This window comes from Pseudorasbora parva, chromosome 16 (genome assembly GCF_024679245.1).
Source record: "Pseudorasbora parva isolate DD20220531a chromosome 16, ASM2467924v1, whole genome shotgun sequence".
Lineage (NCBI taxonomy): Eukaryota > Metazoa > Chordata > Actinopteri > Cypriniformes > Gobionidae > Pseudorasbora > Pseudorasbora parva.
Genome location: NC_090187.1, coordinates 15951954 through 15978239, shown reverse-complemented (window position 1 = coordinate 15978239; position 26286 = coordinate 15951954). Strand labels below are relative to the sequence as shown.

General features: G+C 39.7%; 1 protein-coding gene across 4 annotated transcripts in view; it reads left to right on the top strand.

The window, feature by feature from the left end:
* Positions 1-26286, top strand: part of ccpg1 (cell cycle progression 1) — a 46847-nt gene that overhangs the window by 12567 nt on the left and 7994 nt on the right. For 2 of the 4 annotated variants that reach the window (XM_067419815.1, XM_067419818.1), the window contains exons 6-9: positions 3585-3668; positions 5884-6050; positions 10899-11034; positions 11737-11825. In XM_067419815.1, coding sequence (XP_067275916.1) covers positions 3585-3668; positions 5884-6050; positions 10899-11034; positions 11737-11825 — 476 coding nt within the window. The remainder of the gene's footprint in view (positions 1-3584; positions 3669-5883; positions 6051-10898; positions 11035-11736; positions 11826-26286) is intronic. The other 2 variants (XM_067419816.1, XM_067419817.1) reach the window with 2 other exon arrangements.

The following is a 26286-nucleotide window of genomic DNA, read 5'->3' as shown; positions in this document are numbered from 1 at the left end:
TTGAAGCAGTTTCACTCACCGCCTGGGGGTTCAACGCACGGCAGTGAACCTTTATTGTTGGGACCGCTCCTTCCTTTAGATGATTAGAGCATTAGACGATCAGCAAATCAGGCGTTGAACTGGGCCATGTTTGTAAAACAATCATCGCCAAAATGCAGGGAACAAACATAAACACTTTTTCGCTCCAGAAAAACAAACTCCATCCACTGTTCCCTTAAAGCAGAGTTCTTTGGGAAGCTGTAGATGGTTTTCTGGCCCTGGCAACCAAAGACACACTTCTTTCGTGACAGTTGATTTTCGTGAAGTCTTGTGTCCTGTGCAGCGAAACCCGCCGACAGAAGAAATTTAAACTGCAGTTCATCAACTGGCCACTAGAGACAGACTCCAGAAGAGAGCAGAATCTCATTGAGCTCCATGTTAAAATGCTCAACTTTACAGCAGAAAAATAGATGTTTACAGCCTGGTACAAATTGTGTTTTTTGGTCTATAAGGCTAATTTTGCCCTTCATGACAATTGAGGGGGAGGTGTGAATTTTTTTTATAACTCATTCGTTTACATTATAATTGCTTTCTGTATTTATATAAAAGTTCTGCATAATTAAAGGCCCACTGAAGTGCTTTGGAACACGCAACATTATTCAATGTGTTGACGTGATTTCCCCTGAAATGGCTCCAGCTGTTAGCAGCTCCTCCCCTTTTTTGAAACAGCCAATAGCGTTTAGTTTAGGTGTCAGTTTGACTAGAGCCTTTCTGTTTGGTAAAGCCAGTTTCCTCTAACTGTTTATCATAATCTCCTCCATATTGCTTTGAAATGCAGCATTCTGTGCAGAATTCAAATATGTCCGTTATGTTTTGTTGTCTGCGCTGACTCCCACGCGTTCTGCGCTGCGTCTGTAATCTAAATTTAGACCAGAGCCGTTGGTGTATGTGTGCGCGCTGCTGCGGTGCGTGAAACTAACGTGAAAACAGACTTTATTCGCCTCAACTGAAAGCATATTTACACTGAATCATTTCCTATTGCATATATAGTGTGCTATGTGCCTTTCACCATGTAGAAATTAGTAATTGTGTGAACAACTGACCGATTTCAGCCGCAACTTCAGCAGTGTAGGGGGTGGGGCTTTAGATTCTAGAGAGCATTTTGATTGGACAAAAGATTTGATGAGAAGGTGAAGTCTGCAATGATGTCATCAAAATCTGTAATACAATTTTTTATTTTTTTATTTGTTGTTAAAGGAGTAAGTCAACATACAGTAAAACAATGAAAGTTACACTTTCCTTCCTTCTATTTTTACTGTAATAGCCCCCCCAATTTAGTCAATGCACCTTTTCCAAGCATGGACCTATGCATATAAATACCTAAATAATGATTATAATAATATGATTATTACAGTAATAATATTACAGTAAAAAAAACATACATTTAAAGAGAAAAAAAAAACATTTAGCCATTCTGCAAGACAAAACATCAAATACAGCATCACAACATGAGTGTGAGCAAAACAGAGATACATGTATGGAAAGTTAACAACTGGGTAATTCTTTCAGATTTTTAAAATATGACAGAATGGGTTCCCATTTTGAATAAAACCGGCCCACAGATCCCCTTAGTGTAAATTTTATCTTTTCTAATTTTAAAAAGAACATCACATCTTCCAGCCAAGCTGTTGCAGAAGGAGGGGTAGGGGATTTCCAACTCAACAAAATTCTTCTGCGGGACAATAAAGAAGTAAAAGCAATAACGTCCCTTTGGGTTGTAGTTAAAGTAATGACCATAGTGTCATTACTGTCTGGGCATTCCGAAAATAGCTATTGAAGAACATGGCAGGGGTTTCACTGATAGTTTTAAAAACCACTGCCCAGTAGTTATTTAGAGAGGTGCAAGACCAAAACATCTATTACAGGTTGCATCTAACCCAGGATATATTACAGCTAACCATGCCTTGCTCAAGTGAACACTGTGTATCACTTTGAACTGTATGAGCCCTAACCTAACAGAGGATGATGACCCTTTTTAAGTGCCTCCCTCCAAAAAGCCTTAGAAAATGTTATGTCTAGTTCGTCTTCCCATCTGGATTTAATTTTGTATCCACGTTGTATCCTTTCAAAGACATGAGCTGGGAGTACAATCTGGAAATTAATTCTTTATTATTAAAATTGAGAGTTAAGACTATCTAAGGGCGAAGTAGGAGGAAGGTCAGGGAAGAGTGGAAATTTGTTCTCAACAAAATTGCGAATCTGAAGATATCTAAAAAAGTGGTTCTGTGGGAGATCATACAATCTACAGCGGTCCTTGAAGCTGTTATATAAACCTTTAGTATATAAATCCCTGATACATATCAACCCAGAAGTTCCCCACTATCTAAATGATGAGTCCAGTGTAGAGGGAGGGAATAAATGATTTTTGTAAATAGGACCCGAAACCGATGCTGGTGTGAATTTATAGAGACAATGAAACTGATTAAAGATCTTGAGGGTGGAAAGTACCACAGGGTTGGATGTAAATCGCGAAGCTTTCGAAGTAAAGGAAGAATACACTAAAGCAGGGAGAGAAGAAGAGTGACATGTTTGTGCTTCAATTAAACATCCATTAGTTTCTGGGCAATGAAGCCAAAATAATATCTTCTGAATATTTGATGCCCGGTAATAATGAGTAAAATTTGGAAGGCCTAAACCACTTGCATCACAAGTTCTCTGTGTATCTCTATAAACAAGTACAGCAAACCTGGAGTTTGTTTTATTTTATTTAAATCACAGCCTATTAATCAGACATGTGTGATGAAACTATACTTCCCAACATTCTCTTTGGTCTAAGGTCTTCACGTCTAATGTGCATAATTTGCTCTTCATTTTGTTGCACTTATTTGTAAGATTAGGGAAACAGAGAGAAATAAATATGAAATAGCACAATTGATCTATTTTTCCCCAACCAAAAATCACTTAAATGTACATTGCATTGTAATATGCTTTATGAAGTGTGCAATGTTAAAAGGGGGAAATTTCCAAGTGACCTATAGCATATGTCACCCATCTGTCATTTGCTATTAGCCTGAAAAAACTGGGTGATTTCCCAAGCAGTTTGAGAAGTGTGTCAAAATTTCCTAGAATCATTCCATGGAATTCCAAGTGTGTTCCCATTGTGTCCATGGTATTTATTTTATGGATGCATCTCACAAAGGAATGTTCCTGAGTCGGATTTTACAATCAGAATTTATATTTTGTAATGCATAAATGTAAATGTTAAAATCTTTGCATGAATAAAAGTTTAAGTACTTTAATTCGAATGAAAGTACTGTTACAATGAAACATTTCTTAAAGATTATTTAAAAATGTTTATATATATATATATATATATATATATATATATATATATATATATATATATATATATATATATATATATATATATATATATATATATGTATGTATGTATGTGTGTGTATCGGTGTGTGTGTGTGTGTGTGTGTGTATATACGTATGTATATATTATTATTATTTATTATTTTAACCCACACTTTTTTTTAAACCGTTTTCATGACATTCGCCCCTTGATAAAATGTTCCTCTCTCTCTCCTGAGTGGCAGCAGACTGGTGTTGGAGTGGATGGGGATTTTCCAGGACGCTGTGGGAATATGGCAGCCAGCTTCAAAGCTCTCTTTCTCTCTCAGGTGCTCTGCCATGGGAGTGTGAGCATGTTGTGATCAGCATGCTGATAAAGCTCTGTGGACAGCTAGTGTGTTTGTGAGTGAGTTAAGTGATGTGGCAAAAATAGGTTCAGCCACATTAACCTGGCTGATGAAACACCCAGCCAATAGCTGCGAAAAGAGATAACACGTGTAAAGTGTGTGGAAAAAGCCACAGTAATGTTTGTTTGACCTACTTTGCTGTGTGCTGTCATATGTCATATTGACTAGAATGTGAGCTAATTAGTTGAACCAGCATTTATCAAGTCACTTTTATTTATATTACGGCTTGTACAATGCAGATTGTTTCAAAGCAGCTTTACAGTGATAACAGGGAAATTATGCATTTCAGCTGTTTTTCAGCTGAAGTCAGTTCAGTTCTGTTGTAAAGATCATAAATTATAAAACTGGTTAATTTCATCTATCAAGCAGTTTTGCTAAATATTATGTCATTGTCCAGCTCAGTTCAGTTCTCATTCAACAGCATCAGTACAGTCAGATCAATAATATTTTTAATATTAAGTGTCCCCCAAGCCAGAGGTGACAGTGAACCCAAACTCCATCAGGTGACAGAATGATAGTCGGGGGCCAGTTCTCCTCTGGCAAATGAACGTGGTGTGATTTATGACTTCGGCTGCATTAAGTCAGAATTCAGATCATAATCAGTTGCATTCAAATATTAATGCTGTTCCTTTTGCTTGAAGATTTGATTCATCAGTTATATATAGTTATATATAGTTTGTGTGGAGGGCCTGTCTGGTTCTTGTGGTCTTTGCTGAGGATCTCATGTCAAAAAGGCCTTCACAGGGGATTGCCAAGTAGACATAGTCTCTGTTGACATTCAGGAATGGGTTTTGGTCATATCTAGGTGCAGGTCCACCATCTGATCCGGATGTGGACCTGTAGAGGATGTAGTTTTTTAACAGAATTAATAATAAGAAAAGGAGGATCTATAACTTCTGAAAGCATCTGATTTACTAGCTTAGTGTTGATTTTGGTGATTTATCAAGTTTAGACAATTCTTCCTTCCCTATAGCAAAAATGAATGGAATTGTTCCTCAGGGGTCTATAGCATGATTTCTGATGCGATACTGTAGTAGATGGTTGCATGGTTATAATTTTCCTTCTATTAGTATCAATCTTGCAAGTAAAAAAGTTCACTAAGTCATTACTGCTGTGCTGTTTGAAAATATCTGAAGCTTTATTTCTTGTTAAACTACCCACCGTATCAAATAAATACCTAGGGTTGTTTGTTATCTTCTAAGAGTCGAAAAGTAAGCAGATCTTGCTTATTTTGAGGCCTTTCTGTATGCATGATGATTCCTCAAATCATGTGTTGTTGTGGAGAGATGTTAATATTTATTAGTGTTTACAGAATCTTGGACAAAGGAGACATTCACAACAGGTTTAGGCCTGCTGCTGTTTTTTTAGGGGCACAAGTCATGTGCTGGTTGAGTCGATTAGCTTGTTACTGTAGCGTAAACAGGTCTGTTTTCCTGCACTGCATCATGGCATGCGAGATGTGTTTTGCAAGCATGTGTTTGCTGTTTGTGTGTGTGTGTGTGTGTGTGTGTGTGTGTGTGTGTGTGTGTGTGTGTGTGTGTGTGTGTGTGTGTGTGTGTGTGTGTGTGTGTGGCTGTGTGTGTGTGTGTGGCTGTGTGCGTGTGCAGAAAAGAGCTACAGGATTCACTGTTCTGCACTTTGCATTAAATTCATACAAATTGCATTGACATTTGTCAGAAAACGTGTGTATGTTGGTCAGGTTTTGTTTCTTGGTCCTTAAAAAGTAGGTCACTTCACAGAACCTGCATTAAAGATCCTTTTGTGAGTCATTATGATGAATTTGGCTTAATAAAAGGACTAAATAATGTCTCAAGTCTGAGCCTGAGATGGCACAATGTTTATCATTGTTCATTCCAACATTTACTAATACTTTATTTAAATCCTGTTAACATTAGTTAATGCACTGTGAACTAACATGAACAAACCATGAACAGCTGGATTTTTATTACCAAAAAGATAAACCAATACAGTAACAAATGTACTGCTCGGTAAGTGTTTGTTAACACATGCTACTTTTGTTTTATGTATTTATTCATTCTATAATGCCACAGCACTCAATGGAAATTATAATTGGCTTAATTAAAAAAACAATAGATATTAATTCCTCGGGGTTGTGTGTGTTTTTGTCTGTACACAGTTTTCCCAGTGGATCAGCCAGCACAGCGAAACAGTGGTAACAGCAGCAGTGAGGATGAGGAGGATGAGATGAAGGCCAGCCCTGTGGTGAGGAGACGCAGAGTGAGAAGGAGCACCACTGGCTCAGACCCCGGAGACCCGCAGGAACCCCACAGGAGACATGAGGAGGTGCTGATAACAACAATAACTCGTCACTCCATAATGCTGTATAATACTTTATGCTGTAAATTATTACTTTTTTATATTTTATATACAACAAATATTTTTTTAATTAGCTGGAAATTCTACATCCATAATATCATTTTTGAAAAATGGTCAGAACAATTTCTTTGTGAGCTAAATCCATAAACTACATGACGGATATACATTTATATACATGCTTTCATTTATAAACACTACTGATGTGTCTGCAACCATACAATTCTAGCTATGGGTGTATCGGTTCAAATTACTCACAGTTCAGTTTGTATCATGCTTTTAGGGTCACGGTTGTGGTATGGTTTGGTATGCATTATGTTTAGGGAAAACAAGAACAAATTCACAAAAAAAAAATCTTCTTTATGAAGTTTTTCACCCCTTCAAAAATATATAATTTTAACTTTAAGATTACTTGCATTATTATGCTACATGTATCAGCATATAGTGCATTTCAAAATCAACACTGAGTCACTCTTTTATATTCTAGGCCACTATCTTCATGTTTTTGTGCAAGAAGAACAATTTGTTAACATTTTTTGTTGCAAATCAAGATCTGCTCGCGGTAATAATGTCTCCTGCAGTGGAGAACACTCACTTGCCACTGATGTTCCAGAAACTTGTTTTTCAAGTTTAGCAACATGAGGAAACTTGATTTCAAGTGCATCTGCATATGTTTCGATGCAGTGTTCTGCCTTGGGGACTCTACAATTATGATTTAAGTTATTTAACTAAATATACAAATACAATATATTAATTTGGTCTTATTTAATTCCAGTGTTGTGCAAGTTACTTCCAAACTGTAATATATTATAGATTACTTATTACTGCTATTTAAAAGTAATTCTTTACATTACAATATTTCTGTCTCAGATTTTTAATGCGTTACATTACTCCTGTATTACTTGTGAGTTACTTTCACCAAAATAACTACAGAAGTACTCTTAACATTCTAAGATGTAGGCTACCAGACAGCATTTTACACCCAGTAGAAGGCGATATGATGAACCATAATGACTATGGGCTATCCAGGCTAACAATAGAGAATTGGCTCTCTAAATCATGACAGACAGAATCACAAACGATCCAATTCTGTTATAAGTACTGTAGAGGTAAACTGATTATCTGGCAATATCTGGGAAAAGCTTCTGTTCATCGACACAACAGAACTGTGTGTAAACTCATGACAATATGCGCATTTGTTCTTTTCTTTTGTTGCGACATTGATAGAATTTTGGTTTTGGACAAAGTTTGCATTTGACTGCATTTACATTTGACTGTTAGCCTACGTTCTTGTCCTTATCTGTGATAAACTCTAAGCAATGCGCATCCATCTCGCGAAGGTACAGTAGAGATGTGACGGTGGGGACATTTTCCCACCGGTTAATCAAAGTGTGATGTGACAACACCGTTAATAATGGTATCTGGGCTTTTAAATCACTAATTCTATCTAACCGAAAGGAACATGCGCACGGCCGCTCAGGCATTAATAATGGGAGCGGATGCAAAGCGAGTGCTTTCTGATTTACACCGTGAATGACAGCTCGTCAGTAAATGTGCACTCTCTGCAGCTAAGCAGATTTTAGTTTCGGTTTAAAATTAGCCTATTATTCTTAATGAAAAACACAACACAATGACAAACTCCCTTTATTAGGTGCTTTTACATTTCACTTTGAAACCAAATCTTCCGCGATCATCTGTCAGCTCAAGATCTGACTCCTGCTGCGACGCTCGTTTCGGTTCTTCACCCAAGTGTTTAGTTTGGCTCAGCAGCGCGCGCCTCGTCTCTCGTCCGTTCTTCGACCCGTTCGCCGTTGTACAATTCTTTTAAACGTCAGAGCCTTTAAACCTTCTTTAGCCACTTTTCCACTGGCCAGCGCGAGCACAGAGGCTGAAATCATGCCTGCGGCACTCCTGTAAATATGTGACACAATAGGCTATACAAATGTAGGCTACACCAGCAAAAGGGAGATGAATAAAGTAAATCGCTATACAAATATATCAAGCTGTCATTTAGTCTTTATTTACTAACCTGGACACCAGAGCCGATCCTGAACTCCTTGGGGCCCTAAGCAAAATTCTGCTAAGGGGCCCTCTTACTTGACCCGTAAGCTATTTAAACCATTTGCCATTGCCATGCAGTTACACCTGACACCTTAGTGCTCCCAATACAATCCTTCCTCCTTTGAACAAAACAGTCAAAGAATGAGGTTCAAACAAACATATTTATTGAAGAGTATTTTCTATAGAATCTTAAGATAGTACTTGCTGAAGACGGCTTTACTGTTGGTGAATCAGGCTGTACTGGATGTGGATCATCTGGGTCTGTGCTAGTACTGGCAGATGATCCAGCATCTCCTCTACGTACAAACTTAAGCATAGCACCTGCAAATTATAGGTAAAACAATTTATAAGCAGCATCAGACCCATTCAAACTGGCTCCCCCAGATTTCCTTTTATACATTTTTAAAATAAAATACTATTTATACTATGGCTTGGCTCTTGTAATGTTTAACAACCTAGTGATTCAGATATCAAGAATCTCTGTGAGTGATGACATCATTGTTGATATCAAGAATTCACTTTTGTACAAGTGAACATGTAATCCCTGATATCAGAAAGACATTGTTACTAGTAAAAATTCCTAATATCAAGAATTCATATCGTAAGTAGTGAACATTTATTTATTGACATTAAAATACATAAATTGTGAATAAATAAAAGCTAAAATGGCTTGCCATAGGATGCTACTGTGTTTTATATTATGCATGTTAAAGCAATATTTGATTTTTTGTTATTATTTACTGAGGGATGTGCATCCATATTGACCAGTATGTCCAGCTAATTAATATCAACATTTTAAATTCAATATAGCCTAATCAATAGTCAATCAATGTCAAATTGTCAATACATTAGCTTTCCATCTTGCATAATTTGTGCAGTAGTTTAGAGTTAAGCGTTACTGAAAATGTACCGAGTAAAATATTACTGAAAATTCATTAGTAATGCCTTACACTACTGCGTTACATCAAAAAGTAATAAGTTCCTGTAATGTATTACTTTTGTAATGCGTTACTCCCAACACTGTTTAATTCTATAAACTATAATACTAATCTGCCAACATTGTCGCTCTATGATAAATTAAAATAAGATGATAACGTTACTGTTTTCTCAAGAACGACTGTACAGCCAAATCAAATTTTGTTGCAATATTGTCCTGTTTAACACTGTGAAGCTGCTTTGAAACAATCGTCATTGTAAAAGCGCTATATAAATAAAGGTGATTGATTGATTGATTGATTGTAGGGCTGCCCCCCCAATAGTCAACTAAACGTCAGTTGACTAGAAGAGGCTTAGTCGGCCAAAATTGTAAAAGTCGGATAGTCGCAGAAAAAAACCTCCACAGATTTTTAATGGTGGGTGCCAATTATATTATAGTTTTGCATTTTTAAATTAGCTTTTATTTTATTATCGTTTTCAATTTTGCAACAAATTTCAGTTTAGTTTATTTTTGGCCAGAGGCTAAAGACTACAGCCAGCAGAAGGAGCTATTTCTGCATGCTTTCAACCCGCACATGGGGGGTGGGAGATCGCACTCACAGCTCAGATCGCAACTGCAGGCATTCATGTAAACGGAGCTATGCTGAGCAATGTAAGTGTTTTAACTTCTCAAATAAATTTCTTTAAAAGTTACTCTTCCAAAGGCATGGGTAAAACCGCTCCAGACTGGACATGTGCTGTGAATGTATGCCGCGAGCACAGACGCGTTTACCTCAGCTCTCATCACAAGATCTCATTCAGCTCATTCATCACGGTGAATGTAATCTGACTCCTGCTGCGTCTGTGCTGTGACATTCCCTCAGCGGTGGCTTTGGGACTGGCCTCATAGGGCAGCGAAGCATTCTGGGAATTGTTGTCTTTCATCCCTATGAGACAAAAATTATTTGTTTGTCTTTTCTCAGTCTAGAAAGCACCAAATTCAAAAATAATTTCACATTTCTGACCCAGTTTAAAAACAGATTAATCTACCCAGCGCTGAAATACCCCTTTAATATAATTTCCTCTGCCAGTTTCAGTTTATTGTAAACACTGCAATGTCAGACATTCTTCATTCTGCTTTTTTTGTCGTTCGCCATGCCCTGTGCATTATCTGTGGAGACTGGAATGGTGATGTTACGTCTACATGCTATGGTCATACTTTAGTTTAGGGTCCAATTCTGACTATTAACTAACTAGTTAATATGACTTTTGCCTCAATATACTTAATTACTGCTTATTAATAGTTATTAAGGTAGTTGTTAAATATAGGTATTGGGTTGGTTTAAGGGATGCAGAATATGGTCATGCAGAATAAGGCATTAATATGTGCTTTATAAACAGCCAATATCCTAGTAATATGCATGCTAATAAACAACTAGTTAATAGTGAGAATTGGACCCCAATTTAATGCTACTCATACTGCATACTAACAGTTGATTGGACACGTACTGTGAAACACACAGAGCATATCCATTGGAACAATACATTAGTGGAACTCTATGTTTTATGCATTGTTTTTTTTCACCAAACCATATGATATATGGTTTGACATTTTTGAGACTGACTAATAGCGCAAATGTGTGCCGAACCGTGGGAAGAGAATGGTACAGTTTACTTTTTTTATATATATATACAGAGGACTGTTACACCCCTAATTCTGTTGCATTTTCCACACCACCTCATTTATATTAGTCAGAAAAAGAAAAGAAAAGAAAAGAAAAAAAAAAAAACATAAAAAACTATGCCATGTTCTGAAATTATGCATGTTTGATTCTCCATCAGGTTGTTGAGGAGATACAAGCCCATCCAGACGCCCACACTGCTCTGCAAGATCAGGGCCATGTCAGCGGCACTCTGAACAAATGCATCCTGTTAGCGTTGCTCATCGCCATCAGCATGGGCTTCGGGCACTTCTACGGTGAGCAGGGACCTCATCCTGATGTCTGTTTTATTCCCATCATGTCATCTAACTAGTTGCTTTTCCGCGAAATTCGCCGTTTTAAATCAAAACATGTCATTAGTGTGAATCGTGTAGACCCGATGAGTTCGCAGGGCTCGCATTTGCGACTGAAAATCACTGCGTGTGACTAGCCGCGTTTCCATTACCCTTAAAATTGCGCAAATTAAAATTGGGAATTGAAAATGCGCCCAATGGAAACTTGTCAATTTCGCAAAAACTCCCATATATCACAAAAAAGTTTTGACGCTCTCATGAGGTGTTTTTTCAGGCAATTCGAAAAAGGACATTTTCGAATAACTGCAAGTGACCCAATCGATTTTCATAAATAAATGTATAATACAATCACAATAAAAAGTACAACTCCAAAAATGCATCTACAATGAGCAAGTTACATTTCGTACTGCTATAGGCTGCTTTTAGTCTACAAGACAATAGGCTTGTTCAAATTAGATTAGATTAGATTCAAGTTTATTGCGTAAATTACTGCGAGAGCTATTCCATAGAGCAGATACCATAGAAATGAATAAAAAAAGTTCCGTAAACTGAATCATACCTGTCGTGCAATTGTCTGTGTCTGTGACTTTAATTTTTTCAATGTAAAGTATTGATATCATATTGTGTGTGTGTGTGTGTTTGTGTTTGTGTTTGTTTGTGTTCCAGGCACAGTGCAGATTCAGGAGAGGCAGAGAATTGTGGAAAAAATCTGCATAAATGAACTGGAAGTGCCATGTAAGAGAGAACTGGACATTGTAAGTAAGATCTGCCTTTCACAGTCCATTCACTGAGCCTGAGAAAGACTGCAGATTTAAAGACTTATTTTATCCTAGGAAGTATGGAAGTAAAATAATGACAATTGTATTTAAAATAAAAAAAGGATGTTGAATTGCACTAATAAAAAAAATGCATTGAATTAATAGTAGTGATCAACCAATATTTAAGCATTTTCCCATATATATCGCTTTTGTAATATTGGATTCACATATAAATGGCGCCATCTTGTGGACGTTTTGAAAATTGCATTAAAGCCCTGTGTCTGAAGGGAGATGAGTCAACAACAGTGTTCAAAGTTAAAATAACTTGCACCCCTAATTAATAAACTTTATTTAACATAACAGCCAGTACTGCACAAGTGAGATATGCACAAATAAGATAAAATAAGAGGCTATGCATGTTATGTAGTATAAACTTGGAGCTACAAAAAAAAGAGAAAAACTCACAGTCACCTAATCCGACATGTCCCAATAAAGACTTAAGTTTACATGAATTAAATAAAACTGTCATGAATGAGAGCATGTTGGAAATAAAAGCGCTGAATCTCTCAGTTTATGTGCATCTTGTGAAGTCGAGGTCAGCTGTTCAACTTGATGCTCCAGCATAGTCACCTTATATAACTTTTAACAAGATGCACTCATTTAACTCCTTAAATTATATTAACGTCTGCTATATAACATTTATATAATAAACTTCTAAATAATGACAGCTCTGTGGAAATGAATTATTAGGCCTATCTCCTCGAGAGAAGTTCTACGCATAGCAGATATTTAATTATCTAGACTGTCAAAAACATTATTAATAATTCTGATAACGTGTCAGATGAGATGGACTCTGTAATAGCGATGATGTGTTTAGGGTTTTGTTTCTTTTTCTGACAATGTTGGAGTATTCCAGAGGATATTCCAGCGTGTTCAGTTCTCTTCACTCTTTAAACAACACATCAACCTTTTAAAACTGTAGTTTTAACAAATACAAATTATAACAAATGCTTATATTTATGCTCCTATTTATGGGGAGTTGATAGACTCACCAGTCACTATGTTCTCCATTTGAAAACATTAGACTTTGTACATTTATTTTGCCTGTTGTTATAAATAAAAAAAGCAACAACAGTATTGTTCTAAAGACAGTTTTAGTGACTTTTTGGTGTATTTTTTTTTCAATTGAACGCTCTCAGACTCTATTTATTGATATATAATTGATATAGAATATGTAAGAAGTGAATTTGCAAATATTACAGTGTTTAAAAAGTGCTAAATAAATAATTTTGTTCAGTTCACTGCTGTTGCTATAAAGGTGAAAAATAGAAATAACGATAAATAAATATTGGCTATATATCGGGCACATAAACATGCAAATAATCGTTATTGGTAAAAAAATAATCAATATCGGTCGATCACTAATTAACAGTGCTTACAATTTAGTTTCCAGACTTAATTTATGCCTTCATTTTCTATTTAAAAACACCACCTATGATATTCAACAGCTTATTTTCAGTCCATTTTATTTTACTTTACAAATTCACTTTGACAAAATTAGTGGCTCAAATTCAGCAGAATACTCAACATTGCACATTTGAGAACTGCAGGAATAGCAGTAGAATACCGATGCATATTCTTCATCTGCTGTTAGTCATCTAATCAGCAGGTGGTGCAAGCGGGCGCTGATGAATACCAAAGCAACAGGAAGAGCCATTCATTCACTCACTCACAAAAACTGATTTAGAAATGGAGCAAGCAGTGAGAATATGCTATGATTATCAGGGCCAGTATACATGCAGAAAAGCTGATTAAGACACAAATATCTGCATTTAGGTTTAATTCAAAGTATTCATACTTTTTCCTGAATACATGTAAGCAGCAATCTTCACCACAAAGGAGATAACTTGTTATTACCCCAATGCAGAATAATTATTGGATCTGAAAAAAGAACTATATTGCTCTCCGTTACTTTGTTTCTTTATATCATGGCTTGTGTAACATTGTGCTGCAGTGCTGGGGTTTCCCTCAAATTCCTCCTGTTGCAGGACATTTTAAAAAGCTGAACATGAAAACACTGGCTTAACGGGCTAACAGTGATATAAAAAGACCTAAATCAGTCAGTATACACCTTATTGATGAAGCATACTATATACAGGCAAGCAGTTTGTCATTATTTTACTTCCATAAAAGAGTAAAAGCAGTCAAAACACTTTAAAGGTCCCATGGCATGGATTTTTTTTACAATTATTTTATGTTTCCTGAGGTGTATTTATATTGTTAGTGGGTTTTTTTTACATCAAAAAATGTCATACTTCAGAAATAAAAGGCATTTTTTCTATTCTGATATTAGCCCTTTCTTGAATGCTCTGTTTCAAGGGGCTTGTCTGCTGTGAGACGTCAGTGAAAAGACCCACTGTTGTGATTGGCTGACATCTTTGCATTTGAAATGAGATTACGTGCGGAGGGGGCGTGGTTTAGCGAGGCGCGAGCAGCAGCAGCTGTAGCACTGCCAGTCAAAACAGAGAGAGAGACGCATAGGGGTGTTCGATTCCAGGTTTTTTGGAGTCGACTCCGATTCCCGACTCCCACTGTAGGAGTCTATGGAATCGACTCCTCAACTCCATTTACTTTAAATCAAAACAGGGTCAGAAATAAGAAAAAAATTGCAGTTGTTACTAGGGATCGACTGATATATCGGATTCCCGATATTTTTCCCGATATTTAAGCATTTTCCCTAGCCTAGAAATCTAGACGCACCCTAGCGGCAGCAAATTTAATCTGCCCGCAAGTGTCGTCTAGCAACTCTCAATACCCTTCTGAGCTGTATTCCCCTAACTCTTGCCGGGCCAATCACATCGTGTATAGAGTCGGTGGGCGGGGCCATAATGACGACGGCCGAGTTGCGTGCTTCTAGTAAACACATTATCAACAGCGGTGTTCAGAGGTAAAATAACCTGCATCCCTTAATTAATCAACTTTGTTCAACATAACAGTAATGCAAAATTGAGATGACCTCAAATAAGATGTTGATATGTATAGGTAGTTTAAACTTGGCGCTAGAGACGAACTCACTGACGGAGTCAGTCAGGTAATCCGTCATCATGTCACAATAAAGATGCAACTTCAAATTAATCAAATAAAACAGCCATGAATGAGAGCATGTTGGAAATAAAAGCACCAAACTTATTACTCTCTTTGTGTTTATTCTCAGTCGCATTCAGCCGTTGTCACAAGGAAGAAGGATCCAAAAGCAAAGGTGATATAATGCAATGTCTTTAATGTCCAAAAACAGTCTATAGACAGACAGCTTAGAAATATAACTCAAAACGGTGCTCTCAGGAAGACAGCTCCTCCGTGGATCATCTGCCACAAGTGCTAATAACAAACAGAAAACTTCTCTCAGTGAGAGGGACCCCAGATGACGGCAGCAGAGCGGATAATTCCACAGGTGAGGTTAGCCAGGGCGGGCAACGGGAGACAATAGGGCGAGCGCTGCTTCACAAGACAAGACACAGGTAAGATGTACAGTTGACACAAAGAGAGAGCGTTACTCACATCACTTGAACAATACTCCGACACAGAACAGAGAGAACAAACACCAGAAGTAGACTAAGTAATTAGACAAGACACGACACAGGTGTGGGCACAAAGCAGCGAGAGTGCAGATGGTGATGAACAACAGGTGAAGACAGAGTGTGACACATGACAGTATGTGTGTGCGCTGGGGAGTGAGAGAGACGGGTGTGTCAACGAGTGTGTGACAGAGTGTGGATGTATGAATGAGGGGAAACAGAGAAGCAACCCAGATCCTGACAGTACCCCTCCCTCAACGAGCGCCCCCTGGCGCTCCTAAGGAAGAGGCCTGGCGGGACCGATAGAAATCCTCGATGAGCGAGCGATCCAGGACGTCCCGAGCCGGAATCCACCGCCTCTCCTCAGGACCGTAGCCCTCCCAGTCCACCAGGAACTGGTGGCCACGCCCCCGAGGACGAACATCAAGCAGCTTACGAACTCTGTAAATGGAATCCACCTCGTTGAGAGGAGGAGGAGGGGCGGGACGGGTGGGAACGCGAATGACAGGCTTGATACAGGACACGTGAAAAACAGGGTGCACCCGACGTAACTGACGAGATAATTTTAGTCTGACTGCAACCGGACTGAGGACCTTTACAATAGCAAATGGACCAACGAAACGGGGCATAAGTTTCTTAGAACCCTCGTGTATCGGTAGATTCTGGGTGGAGAGCCACACCTTCTGCCCGCAAACGTAACGAGGGGCCCTAACCCGACGACGATTAGCCGCTCTACGAGTGCGCGCTCTAGTACGACATAACGCAGATCTCACCCTCCTCCAAGTACGCTTGCACCTCTGGATAAAAGCCTGTACGGATGGCACGGAAGTCTCAGACTCCTGCGACGCAAAAAGTGGAGGTTGGTAACCCAGACAGCTCTCAAATGGGGATAACCCAGTGGCGGACGAGGGTAGCGAGTTATGGGCATATTCGGCCCAGGCTAACTGGTTGCACCAGGATGCTGGGCTCTGTGAAGTCAAACTGCGCAGCATCCGTTCGAGAATCTGGTTGGTCCGTTCGGCTTGACCATTGGTCTGGGGATGGAATCCTGATGACAGACTGGGGGATGCCCCAATCAGTCGGCAGAACTCCCTCCAGAACTGAGAGGCGAATTGAGGCCCTCTGTCAGACACAATGTCCGAAGGAAGACCATGAATCTTAAATACGTGATCTACCATTACCTGCGCGGTCTCTAGGGCGGACGGTATTTTAGGAAGAGGAACGAAATGCGCAGCCTTGGAAAAACGGTCGACTATAGTGAGAATAACCGTGTTACCGGCGGATAATGGAAGACCGGTTACGAAATCTAAAGCAATGTGCGACCAAGGGCGTGACGGAATGGGAAGTGGTCGGAGGAGACCCGCAGGTGGGGCATTGCTCGACTTAGTTTGGGCACAGACAGGACAAGACGCAACAAATCGACGGATATCACGTTCTCTAGTGGGCCACCAAAATCTCCGACGAATAGTAGCCAAAGTCCCCCTAACACCAGGATGGGCGACTAATTTAGAGGTGTGGCCCCACTGGAGGACGGATGAACGAGCGGTCGTGGGAACAAATAGCGTTCCGGTCGGGGCGCGAGGGGGGTTGACCGTGAGCGCGAGAGCCCTCTTCACCGTCCGCTCCACCCCCCAGACGGCAGCTCCGACCACGCAATGCGGAGGTACGATTACCTCATTGGTCGAAGCTGCTTCTGTGGAGCCAAACAGTCGCGAGAGGGCATCGGGCTTAATGTTCTTAGAACCTGGCCTAAAGGAGATGGAAAAATCAAAACGACCAAAGAATAAAGCCCAACGGGCCTGACGGGCATTAAGTCTCTTGGCGGAACGGATGTATTCGAGGTTCCGGTGGTCAGTCCAAACGATAAATGGAACACTGGCTCCCTCCAACCAGTGCCGCCACTCCCCCAATGCTAACCGAATAGCTAAAAGCTCCCGATTACCCACATCATAATTATGCTCCGCCGGAGAAAGGCGATGGGAAAAAAAGGCGCACGGATGAACCCTGTTATCCAAAGCGGAACGTTGCGATAAAATAGCCCCAACCCCTACATCGGAGGCATCGACCTCGACTATGAATTGTCTCTCAGGATCCGGGGTGACTAAAATGGGCGCGGAGGTGAACAGCCTCTTGAGTCGATCGAATGAGTCTTGTGCCATCTCTGACCAAACAAACTGAGACTTAGTCGAGGTGAGGGCAGATAGGGGTGCGGCAACCTGACTAAAGTTACGGATGAACCGTCTATAAAAATTCGCGAAACCTAAAAATCGCTGGAGAGCCACTCGAGAATCCGGAACGGGCCAATCGAGAACCGCCCGCACCTTCTCGGGATCCATGCTGATCCCCTCAGCCGAGACCACCGATCCAAGGAAGGTGACCGATTGAGAATGAAAAACGCACTTCTCTGATTTAACGAACAGACGGTTCTCGAGTAGTCGTTGTAAGACCCGACGAACGTGTTGAATGTGTACTTCGAGTGAGGGTGAGAAAATAAGGATGTCGTCCAGATACACGAATACGAAGACATTTAACATGTCGCGCAAGACATCGTTGACCAACGCCTGAAATACCGCGGGAGCGTTGACCAGCCCGAAAGGAAGGACACGATATTCAAAGTGACCAATAGGAGTGTTAAACGCGGTCTTCCACTCGTCACCTTGCTTAATGCGAACAAGGTGGTACGCGTTACGCAGGTCCAACTTGGTAAAGATCTTTGCGCCCTGCAAGATCTCGAAAGCTGACGACATAAGGGGCAAGGGATAGCGGTTCTTGACCGTTATGTCGTTCAACCCCCTATAATCGATGCAAGGGCGCAAGGATCCATCCTTCTTTTTAACAAAGAAGAAACCAGCACCAGCTGGCGAAGAGGATGGGACAATAATCCCAGCGTCGAGCGACTCGGAGAGATATCTCTCTAAAGCCTCTCGTTCGGGCGCCGAAAGAGAATATAATCTACCGCGGGGTGGCGTGGTGCCAGGTAGGAGATCGATGCTACAATCGTAAGGGCGGTGAGGCGGGAGAGAAACGGCCCGGGAACGACTGAAGACCGCCCGCAGATCGTGGTACTCCTCCGGAACCCCAGTCAGATCACCAGGCTCCTCCTGAAAAACAGACACAGAGGAGACCACAGGAGTAGCAGACACCAAACAATTGACATGGCATGATAGACTCCAAGACAAAATGGTATTCTTGGCCCAGTCAATATGAGGATTATGCCGGACTAGCCAGGGATGGCCTAACACAATGGGGGTATAAGGGGACTGAAAAATAAGAAAGGACATAGTCTCTTGATGGTTCCCTGAGACTGTAAGACTCACCGGACTGGTGACACGGTGGACATTAGAAAGCATACTACCATCCAGGGCAAAGACGGTGGTGTTCCCCTTTAAGTCCACCAGAGGGATGTTATGCTTCCGAGCCCATCTCTCGTCGATAAAGTTCCCTTCCGCCCCTGAGTCGATCAATGCGGGGCAGGAGATGGTAGAACCGGCCCAACGAAGGACGGCGGGCAGGGTGGTACAGGAACCTGATGGAGAGGACGTAACAGTCGCGCTCGCCAGTACTCCTCTGTCTACTGGCGAGCTCTGGCTTTTACTGGGCAAGATGCTGCGAAGTGGCCAGCCGTGCCGCAATACAGACAGAGTCTGTTGGAGATGCGGCGTTGTTTCTCCTCTGGCAGAAGACGAATACTACCCAACTGCATGGGTTCAGGATCAGGTCTAGCAGTAACAGGCATAGAAGAGTCGCGAAGAGTGGTGGAACCGGCGCGAGCCCGACGCCGTTGCTCAAAGCATCTATCCAGGCGAATTGCCAGTTCTATCAGTTGGTCGAGCTGGGACGGTGAACCGCGAGCATAAATCTCCTCCTTCAGACCCACATTCAGACCCTCCAGGAAGCGTGCGACCAGAGCGGGCTCGTTCCACTCAGCTGTGGTAGACAGGGTGCGAAACTCAATCGCGAAATCCGCCACTGTTCTCCTCCCCTGGCGGATCGTGGTGAGAAGACGCGACGCCTCCTGTCCGAAGACCGATTGGTCGAATACCTTGATCATCTCCTCCTTAAAGAGGTCAAAACAGTGACAACAGGGACTCCCAGCCTCCCACATGGAGGTTCCCCACTCACGAGCACGCCCAGTCAGTAAAGATATCACATAGGCGATGCGGGAACGATCCTCCGCATAGGTCTGTGGTTGCAGGGAAAAAGCCACCTCACACTGAGTCAAAAAGGCTCTACACTCTGTCGGCTCACCTGCATAACATGGAGGATTGTTCACACGGGGTTCAGGAAGAGACGAAGGATGCTGAACAACAGGGGATTCTTGGTGTGCATGAAGGAGGCGAACGGACAGATCATTAACCTGTGCGGCCAAACGGTCCACCGCATCTCTGGCAGCAGATAACTCCTCCTCATGACGACCCAGCATCACTCCTTGAATCTCTACAGCAGAAAAAAATGATTCCCCCTTCGCTGGATCCATAGTGTGGTCGGAGTATTCTGTCACAAGGAAGAAGGATCCAAAAGCAAAGGTGATATAATGCAATGTCTTTAATGTCCAAAAACAGTCTATAGACAGACAGCTTAGAAATATAACTCAAAACGGTGCTCTCAGGAAGACAGCTCCTCCGTGGATCATCTGCCACAAGTGCTAATAACAAACAGAAAACTTCTCTCAGTGAGAGGGACCCCAGATGACGGCAGCAGAGCGGATAATTCCACAGGTGAGGTTAGCCAGGGCGGGCAACGGGAGACAATAGGGCGAGCGCTGCTTCACAAGACAAGACACAGGTAAGATGTACAGTTGACACAAAGAGAGAGCGTTACTCACATCACTTGAACAATACTCCGACACAGAACAGAGAGAACAAACACCAGAAGTAGACTAAGTAATTAGACAAGACACGACACAGGTGTGGGCACAAAGCAGCGAGAGTGCAGATGGTGATGAACAACAGGTGAAGACAGAGTGTGACACATGACAGTATGTGTGTGCGCTGGGGAGTGAGAGAGACGGGTGTGTCAACGAGTGTGTGACAGAGTGTGGATGTATGAATGAGGGGAAACAGAGAAGCAACCCAGATCCTGACAGCCGTTCTCTCACCGAGTTGTTGCTCCAGCATAGGCTAGTCACCATATTAAAACAAGGCCGACTCGTTTAAAACTCCTTAAATTATATTATTTATAACATTTATATAATAAACATCTAATTAATTACAGCTCCGTGAAAATTAATTATTATTATGCCACGAATGAGAGCATGTTGGAAATATAAGCACCAAACTCTTTCAAACTCTTTCAAACTCGTTCAGCCGTTCTCTAACCGAGTTGTTGTTCCAGCATATAGGCTAGTCACTGTACATGTAAACAAGACCGACTCGTTTAAAACTCCTTAAATTATATTAACGTCTGCTATATGACATTTAACATTATATAACAATTTGTTGTTTTATAATAAACATCGAATTAATTACAGCTCCGTGAAAATCAATTATTATGCCTATTTCCGCAAGTTAAACGCAGAGATGAAAACAGCGCTGTCATCAGGATTTCATGGACTGATACAAACATTTATTTTGATACCGTACTAGATGAGATTGACTCTTTAAGAAAAATAAACAAACCAGCGAATACATCAGCTTTTACAATGTTTGCATAATCCAGAGAATATTCACTCTTTAGTCTATTAAACACATAAACCTTTTAAAACGAATGTTTAAAATGAATGCTTATATTTATGCTCATAGTTATGGGGAGTTGATAGACTCAACTCTAATTTATGTTCTCCATTTGAAAACATTAGACTTTATAAGTGCATTTTGCCTGTTGTTAATATGGCTGTAGGCCTATTTATAAATAAAAAGGTAAAACAGCATTAATGTTAAAAAGACTTTGCACTGTATTAAAAAAAAAAATCAGACTATTTATTGATGTAAATGTCTTTTGTTCTGTATGTAAGGGAGTGAAACTGCAAAAATTACAGGGTTTAAAAAGCTCAGTTCAGTGCTGTTGCTGTAATTGTAAAAAACAGAAATAACGCCATAAGTAAATATCAGTTCTATATATCTGTTATCGGCACATAAACATGCAAATAATCGGCATTGGTTATAAAAAAAAATCAATATCGGTCGATCACTAGTTGTTACAAGAGCCCCTATTAAAACCACACACTTTTAACGTCACTGTCCAAATAAGTTCAGTTTAGCTATGAATTGATGACGCTTTATCAACGTTTCTAAAACTATCAACGTTTCTACCTAGCTGTTGCCGATACCTAATTTTACAGAGGAAAAAGTCACATAAAAAGCTGTTGTTGAGTGATGGTGCTAAACGCACATGATCACTGTCTTAATGGGGTACTTCAGCGGTGGGAAGATGAATCTGTATTTAAACTGGATCATTATTGTACTAGAAATGTTAAATTATTTTTAAATTTGGTGCCTTCTAGACTGAGAAAAGACAGAAAATGTATTTTTGTCTCATGGGGATGAAAGACAACAATTCCCAGAATGCTTTTTGCTGCCCTGTGAGGCCACTCCCAAAGCCACCACATCACTTTCCCACCACCGCGTTCATCTTCATAAAATCAATTCAGTTAGAGAACAGACACTACAATTAAAAACTGAACTTGTCTGTTCAATATAATTTGATTTAGCCACTGAGTGAGAGTCACAAACGCAGCAGGAGTAAGGCCGGAGACACACTGCAAGCCTGGCGTTTCTGCTGCGTGTCAGCCGCGGGGCGGCTGCCTGGCGTTTTCTCTGTCATTGCACACCAGAAGCGTGTCTGACGCAGCGCTGCTGCTGCTGGGAAGCCCTATACTTCATGTTAAATATAAATATATTGCCTATTGATACAGCAAAGACAACGTCGGCAGTAGCCTATTGACCATACATATATATGGTATTGACGGCAAAATAGACTACAGAATATTTCGTTCTGTATTAACAGGTTTAATATTTCAAAATCGATAATTATCTTGTTTTTTATTATTACAAGTAGGCCTATATCTGCATTTATGTTAACCTAAAGACTTTCAAACATGAAAATGTCATTTATTAATATGTATTTGTGTCAAAATGGCATATAAACATCTTTTCCTATGCTGTTTTGCCTAGAAACGCTTCCAACACGCTCGCGTCGCGTGAAAAATAGGCGTCTCTTCTATTTGAAGCATGCACGCGTTTTCCGCGTGGCTCGGATCGCGCGTGAGGCTGGCACGTTTACAGTTCATGCCTTTGGAAGCTTAACTTTTAATAGGAATTAATTTGAGAAGTTAAAACACCTACTTTGCTGTACTTTTCGCTCTGTTTCCATGAATGCCTGAGCCGAGCTGAGCTGTGAGTGCGACCCCATCCCCCATGTGCGAGTTAAAAACATGCGGAAATAGCTCCCTCTGCTGGCTGTAGACTTTAGCCTCTGGCCAATTTTTTTTAGAGATGATGCAAATTGACGATATTTGAATCACCGGAGTAATTTTTCCAGAAATAAAATGCATAAATCTCTCGTCTCAGGGGGATATGAGGGGGAGAAGCACGATCATTCAAATATACTCCAGAGTTTCTACTGATAGAAAGCCATATGCTAATCGCTAAAGTAACCCTTTAAAAGGTGATTTAAAGACACTAAATATTAAAATACATACAATAATGTACACTTATTGATGTGTTTCTTCTTGATGTGAGTATTTTTATGATTTATGGTTAGTTTAATGATTATGAACACATTTCTTTTTACGATTTAAAAAGAAAGTCTGTGTGAACTTGAATGATTAGCTACACATCAGAAATCACTGATCCCAGATCAGGCACTAATGAACACTCTTACTCACTGTTTTTGGCGGTGTTGTCAAATCAATCGTAAAGCCTGCTGAAATCGCGACTGATTAACTGAATCTATTCTCTAATAATTCTCTGGGTGGGCAAAGCAGAGGAAGGGGCGCTAACCTTTCCTGGTATGACGTCATAACAGGAGAATTCAGAATCAGCTCGTCTGAGCTCTCATTTTCTCAAAGGCAGAGAAAGAGAGCCAGAACTCGGTTCACACCAATCAAAATTTCTAGCCACTTGGGGACAATATTGAGGCTAGGGGAACTCATATTAATGTTGAAAAACCTCATAAAATAAATATTTCATGCCATGGGACCTATAAAAGAAGACAATAACACCAAATGCAGCAAGACTTAAGCTGACATTAACCTCAAAAGACCTTCACTTAACTGCCCTTAATTGGTCCTTAGTGGACACTTTTGTCCACGGGGGTCTGAGGTGTGACCTCAAAAAATGTTTTTAAATAAATGTTATATCAATATCTTCAATAATATAAAAACTATCCATTGATGCAGTTTTTTTTTTTTTTTTGAATTTTTGAATTTATTTACCACTAAAAGTACCATTTTTATGTAAAACATATCTATTTTATATATTTATTTTTATATATTTATTAGTAACTTAATTTTAGTGAAACAAACAATTCCAGTATGTTCAGAGAGCCAAACCCTAAAAATGTGATGACTTTGGTGACATCTGGTGACCTATGTTGGTATAAAATTAATAATTTTCAGTAGCCACTAGATGGCAATAATAGTACCCAATGGCTGCAATATGCATAGCTGCATGAAGGCTGAACTCTATAAACCAATGTTTTAACGAATTTAACCTCTTAAATTTTACATTTTATCACAAGTTAAAATTGTAAATAAAAAAAAAAAAAAAAAATTTTTGTTGTTTTAGACTATAAAAATATGCCAAAACATGCTTAGAAAAATCTAACCATGCAATAAGAAAATGACAAAGTAGGATATCGTGTGTGTGTGTGTGTGTGTGTGTGTGCATGCATGTGTGAGTGTTTGCCACATACAGAATGTTGTACAGACTCACACCTTCATTTCTGTGTATGAATGATCATCATTGTGTTGGATTTTTTTTTTTTTTTGGACAAATAAAAATGAAAAAGCTCTGAAATCTATTAAATTCCCATTGATTCCTATGGGTGGACATTTTTGTCCACGAAGGCCCAATTAAGGAGTTTTTTTTTCAACCACTTAACATTGTAAAATCAAGTCAATGTATTTTTTTTTTATGTTCAGGTGACAAACTTAGAAAAAGTAGCCAAGTCTTGTACCACTCAGATTAAGGGAAGTATTTTTAAAAATAAATAAAAAAATGCTTTTGGACAGTTTTGTGCCTAAGATCCGTAGAGGGTTAATGACGTTAAGACATTGCATAGTGATGAGCAAAAGTTATTTACTAGTTTGAATCCAATTTTCTAATCGATTACAGCTCTGTGTTTACTGTTTTCTCATGTTTGTCTCAATGGTGAACTTTGTTTCAGCATTCATCATCCTATAGCATTTCTGCTGATAATATCAGTATAACGATATTATCAAAAAGTATTGATACTAAATAGTGATACTAAGGTTGTTTTATTTACCAGTAATTTTGTTTATTTAAAAAGATTATGAATGCGTACAAAGGGAATAGCCCATGTAAGCAAATAATTGTGCAGTATAGGACTATTTTTCTGCTCATCTGATTCAGCTATGTATGCTGAGACTTAGTGTCCTTTATCTGACTTCTGTATGAGCTTTAATATTTTCCCCTTAAGTAAAGAGGTCTATATCTTGCATGTAAAGCTCCATAGAAAAACTCTTTAAATTACCTGGCTCTTTTTAACATATTTAATTGTAATTTTAAGTTTTTTTCTAAATCAGACCTTTTTTTTTTTTTTTTTCTAGTCAAGCATTATAAAATATAATGTTGTATGAAGTTTTTCTATTTACAAAGATTTCTATTTAAAATATATTCTGTTCTTTTGAACGTATTAGAATGATTTCTAAAGGATCATGTAACACTGAAGACTGCAGTAATGATGCTGAAAACTTTGCATCACAGGAATTAATTACATTTAGAAATGTTACATTAGAAAAGACAATTTTAAATGTCAGTAATATCCCACAATACTGTTTTTACTGTATTTTTTGTTCCCAAAAAAAAGCATCCTTGGTTACCTGTTAAAAACATGTTCAAATTTTTACAGACCCCAAACTTTTGATCAATAGAATAGATTTTAAAGGAACACGCCGACTTTAACTTATTCACCGTATCCCCGAGAGTTAGATAAGTCCATTCATATCATTCTCATCTCCGCTCAGTGCGTGCCATTACTCTGTCTGACGCACCCACCGCTAGCCTAGCACAAAGACTGAGGTAAACAGCTCCATCTATCCTACTGCTCAATAAGTGACAACATTACACTAACATTTGCACTAACCTATGTACACACTGTGATGTGTATAGTAACATCATGTACTGTAAGACCGATGAAAAATGAAAAGTGGCGATTTTCTAGACCGATGTGGCTAGGAACTATTCTCTCATTCCTGAGTAATAATCAAGGAACTTGCTTCCGTACCATGGGTGCATTGGCGCAATGATATTACGCAGCACCTGAAAATAGTCAAACTTCCGTCAACTTAACCAGTGTGACAACCTGCTTGCACAGAGAGCATGCTGGAGACTATTTTCAGCCCCTGCGTAATATTGCGCCGATCCACCTTTGGTACAGAGAGCAAAGTTCCTTGATCATTACGCAGGAATGAGAGAATAGTTCCTACCCATATCGGTCTAGAAAATCGCAACTTTTCATTTTCCATCAGTCTTAATACACGATTTAACTATACACATCACAACCATAGACTGTAAAAAAAAATATAGACTTACTGTCCGTGATGTCACCCATAGGATTCCGATAAGCCGTTCTGAACATAGACTGTAAAAAAATATGGATGTAGTGTCCGTGATGTCACCCATAGGATTCTGATAAGCCGTTCTGTGCTTAAAGTAGAGACGAGCTGGGGGTCGCCATCTTGCCAGCGAGTCATCGCGTGT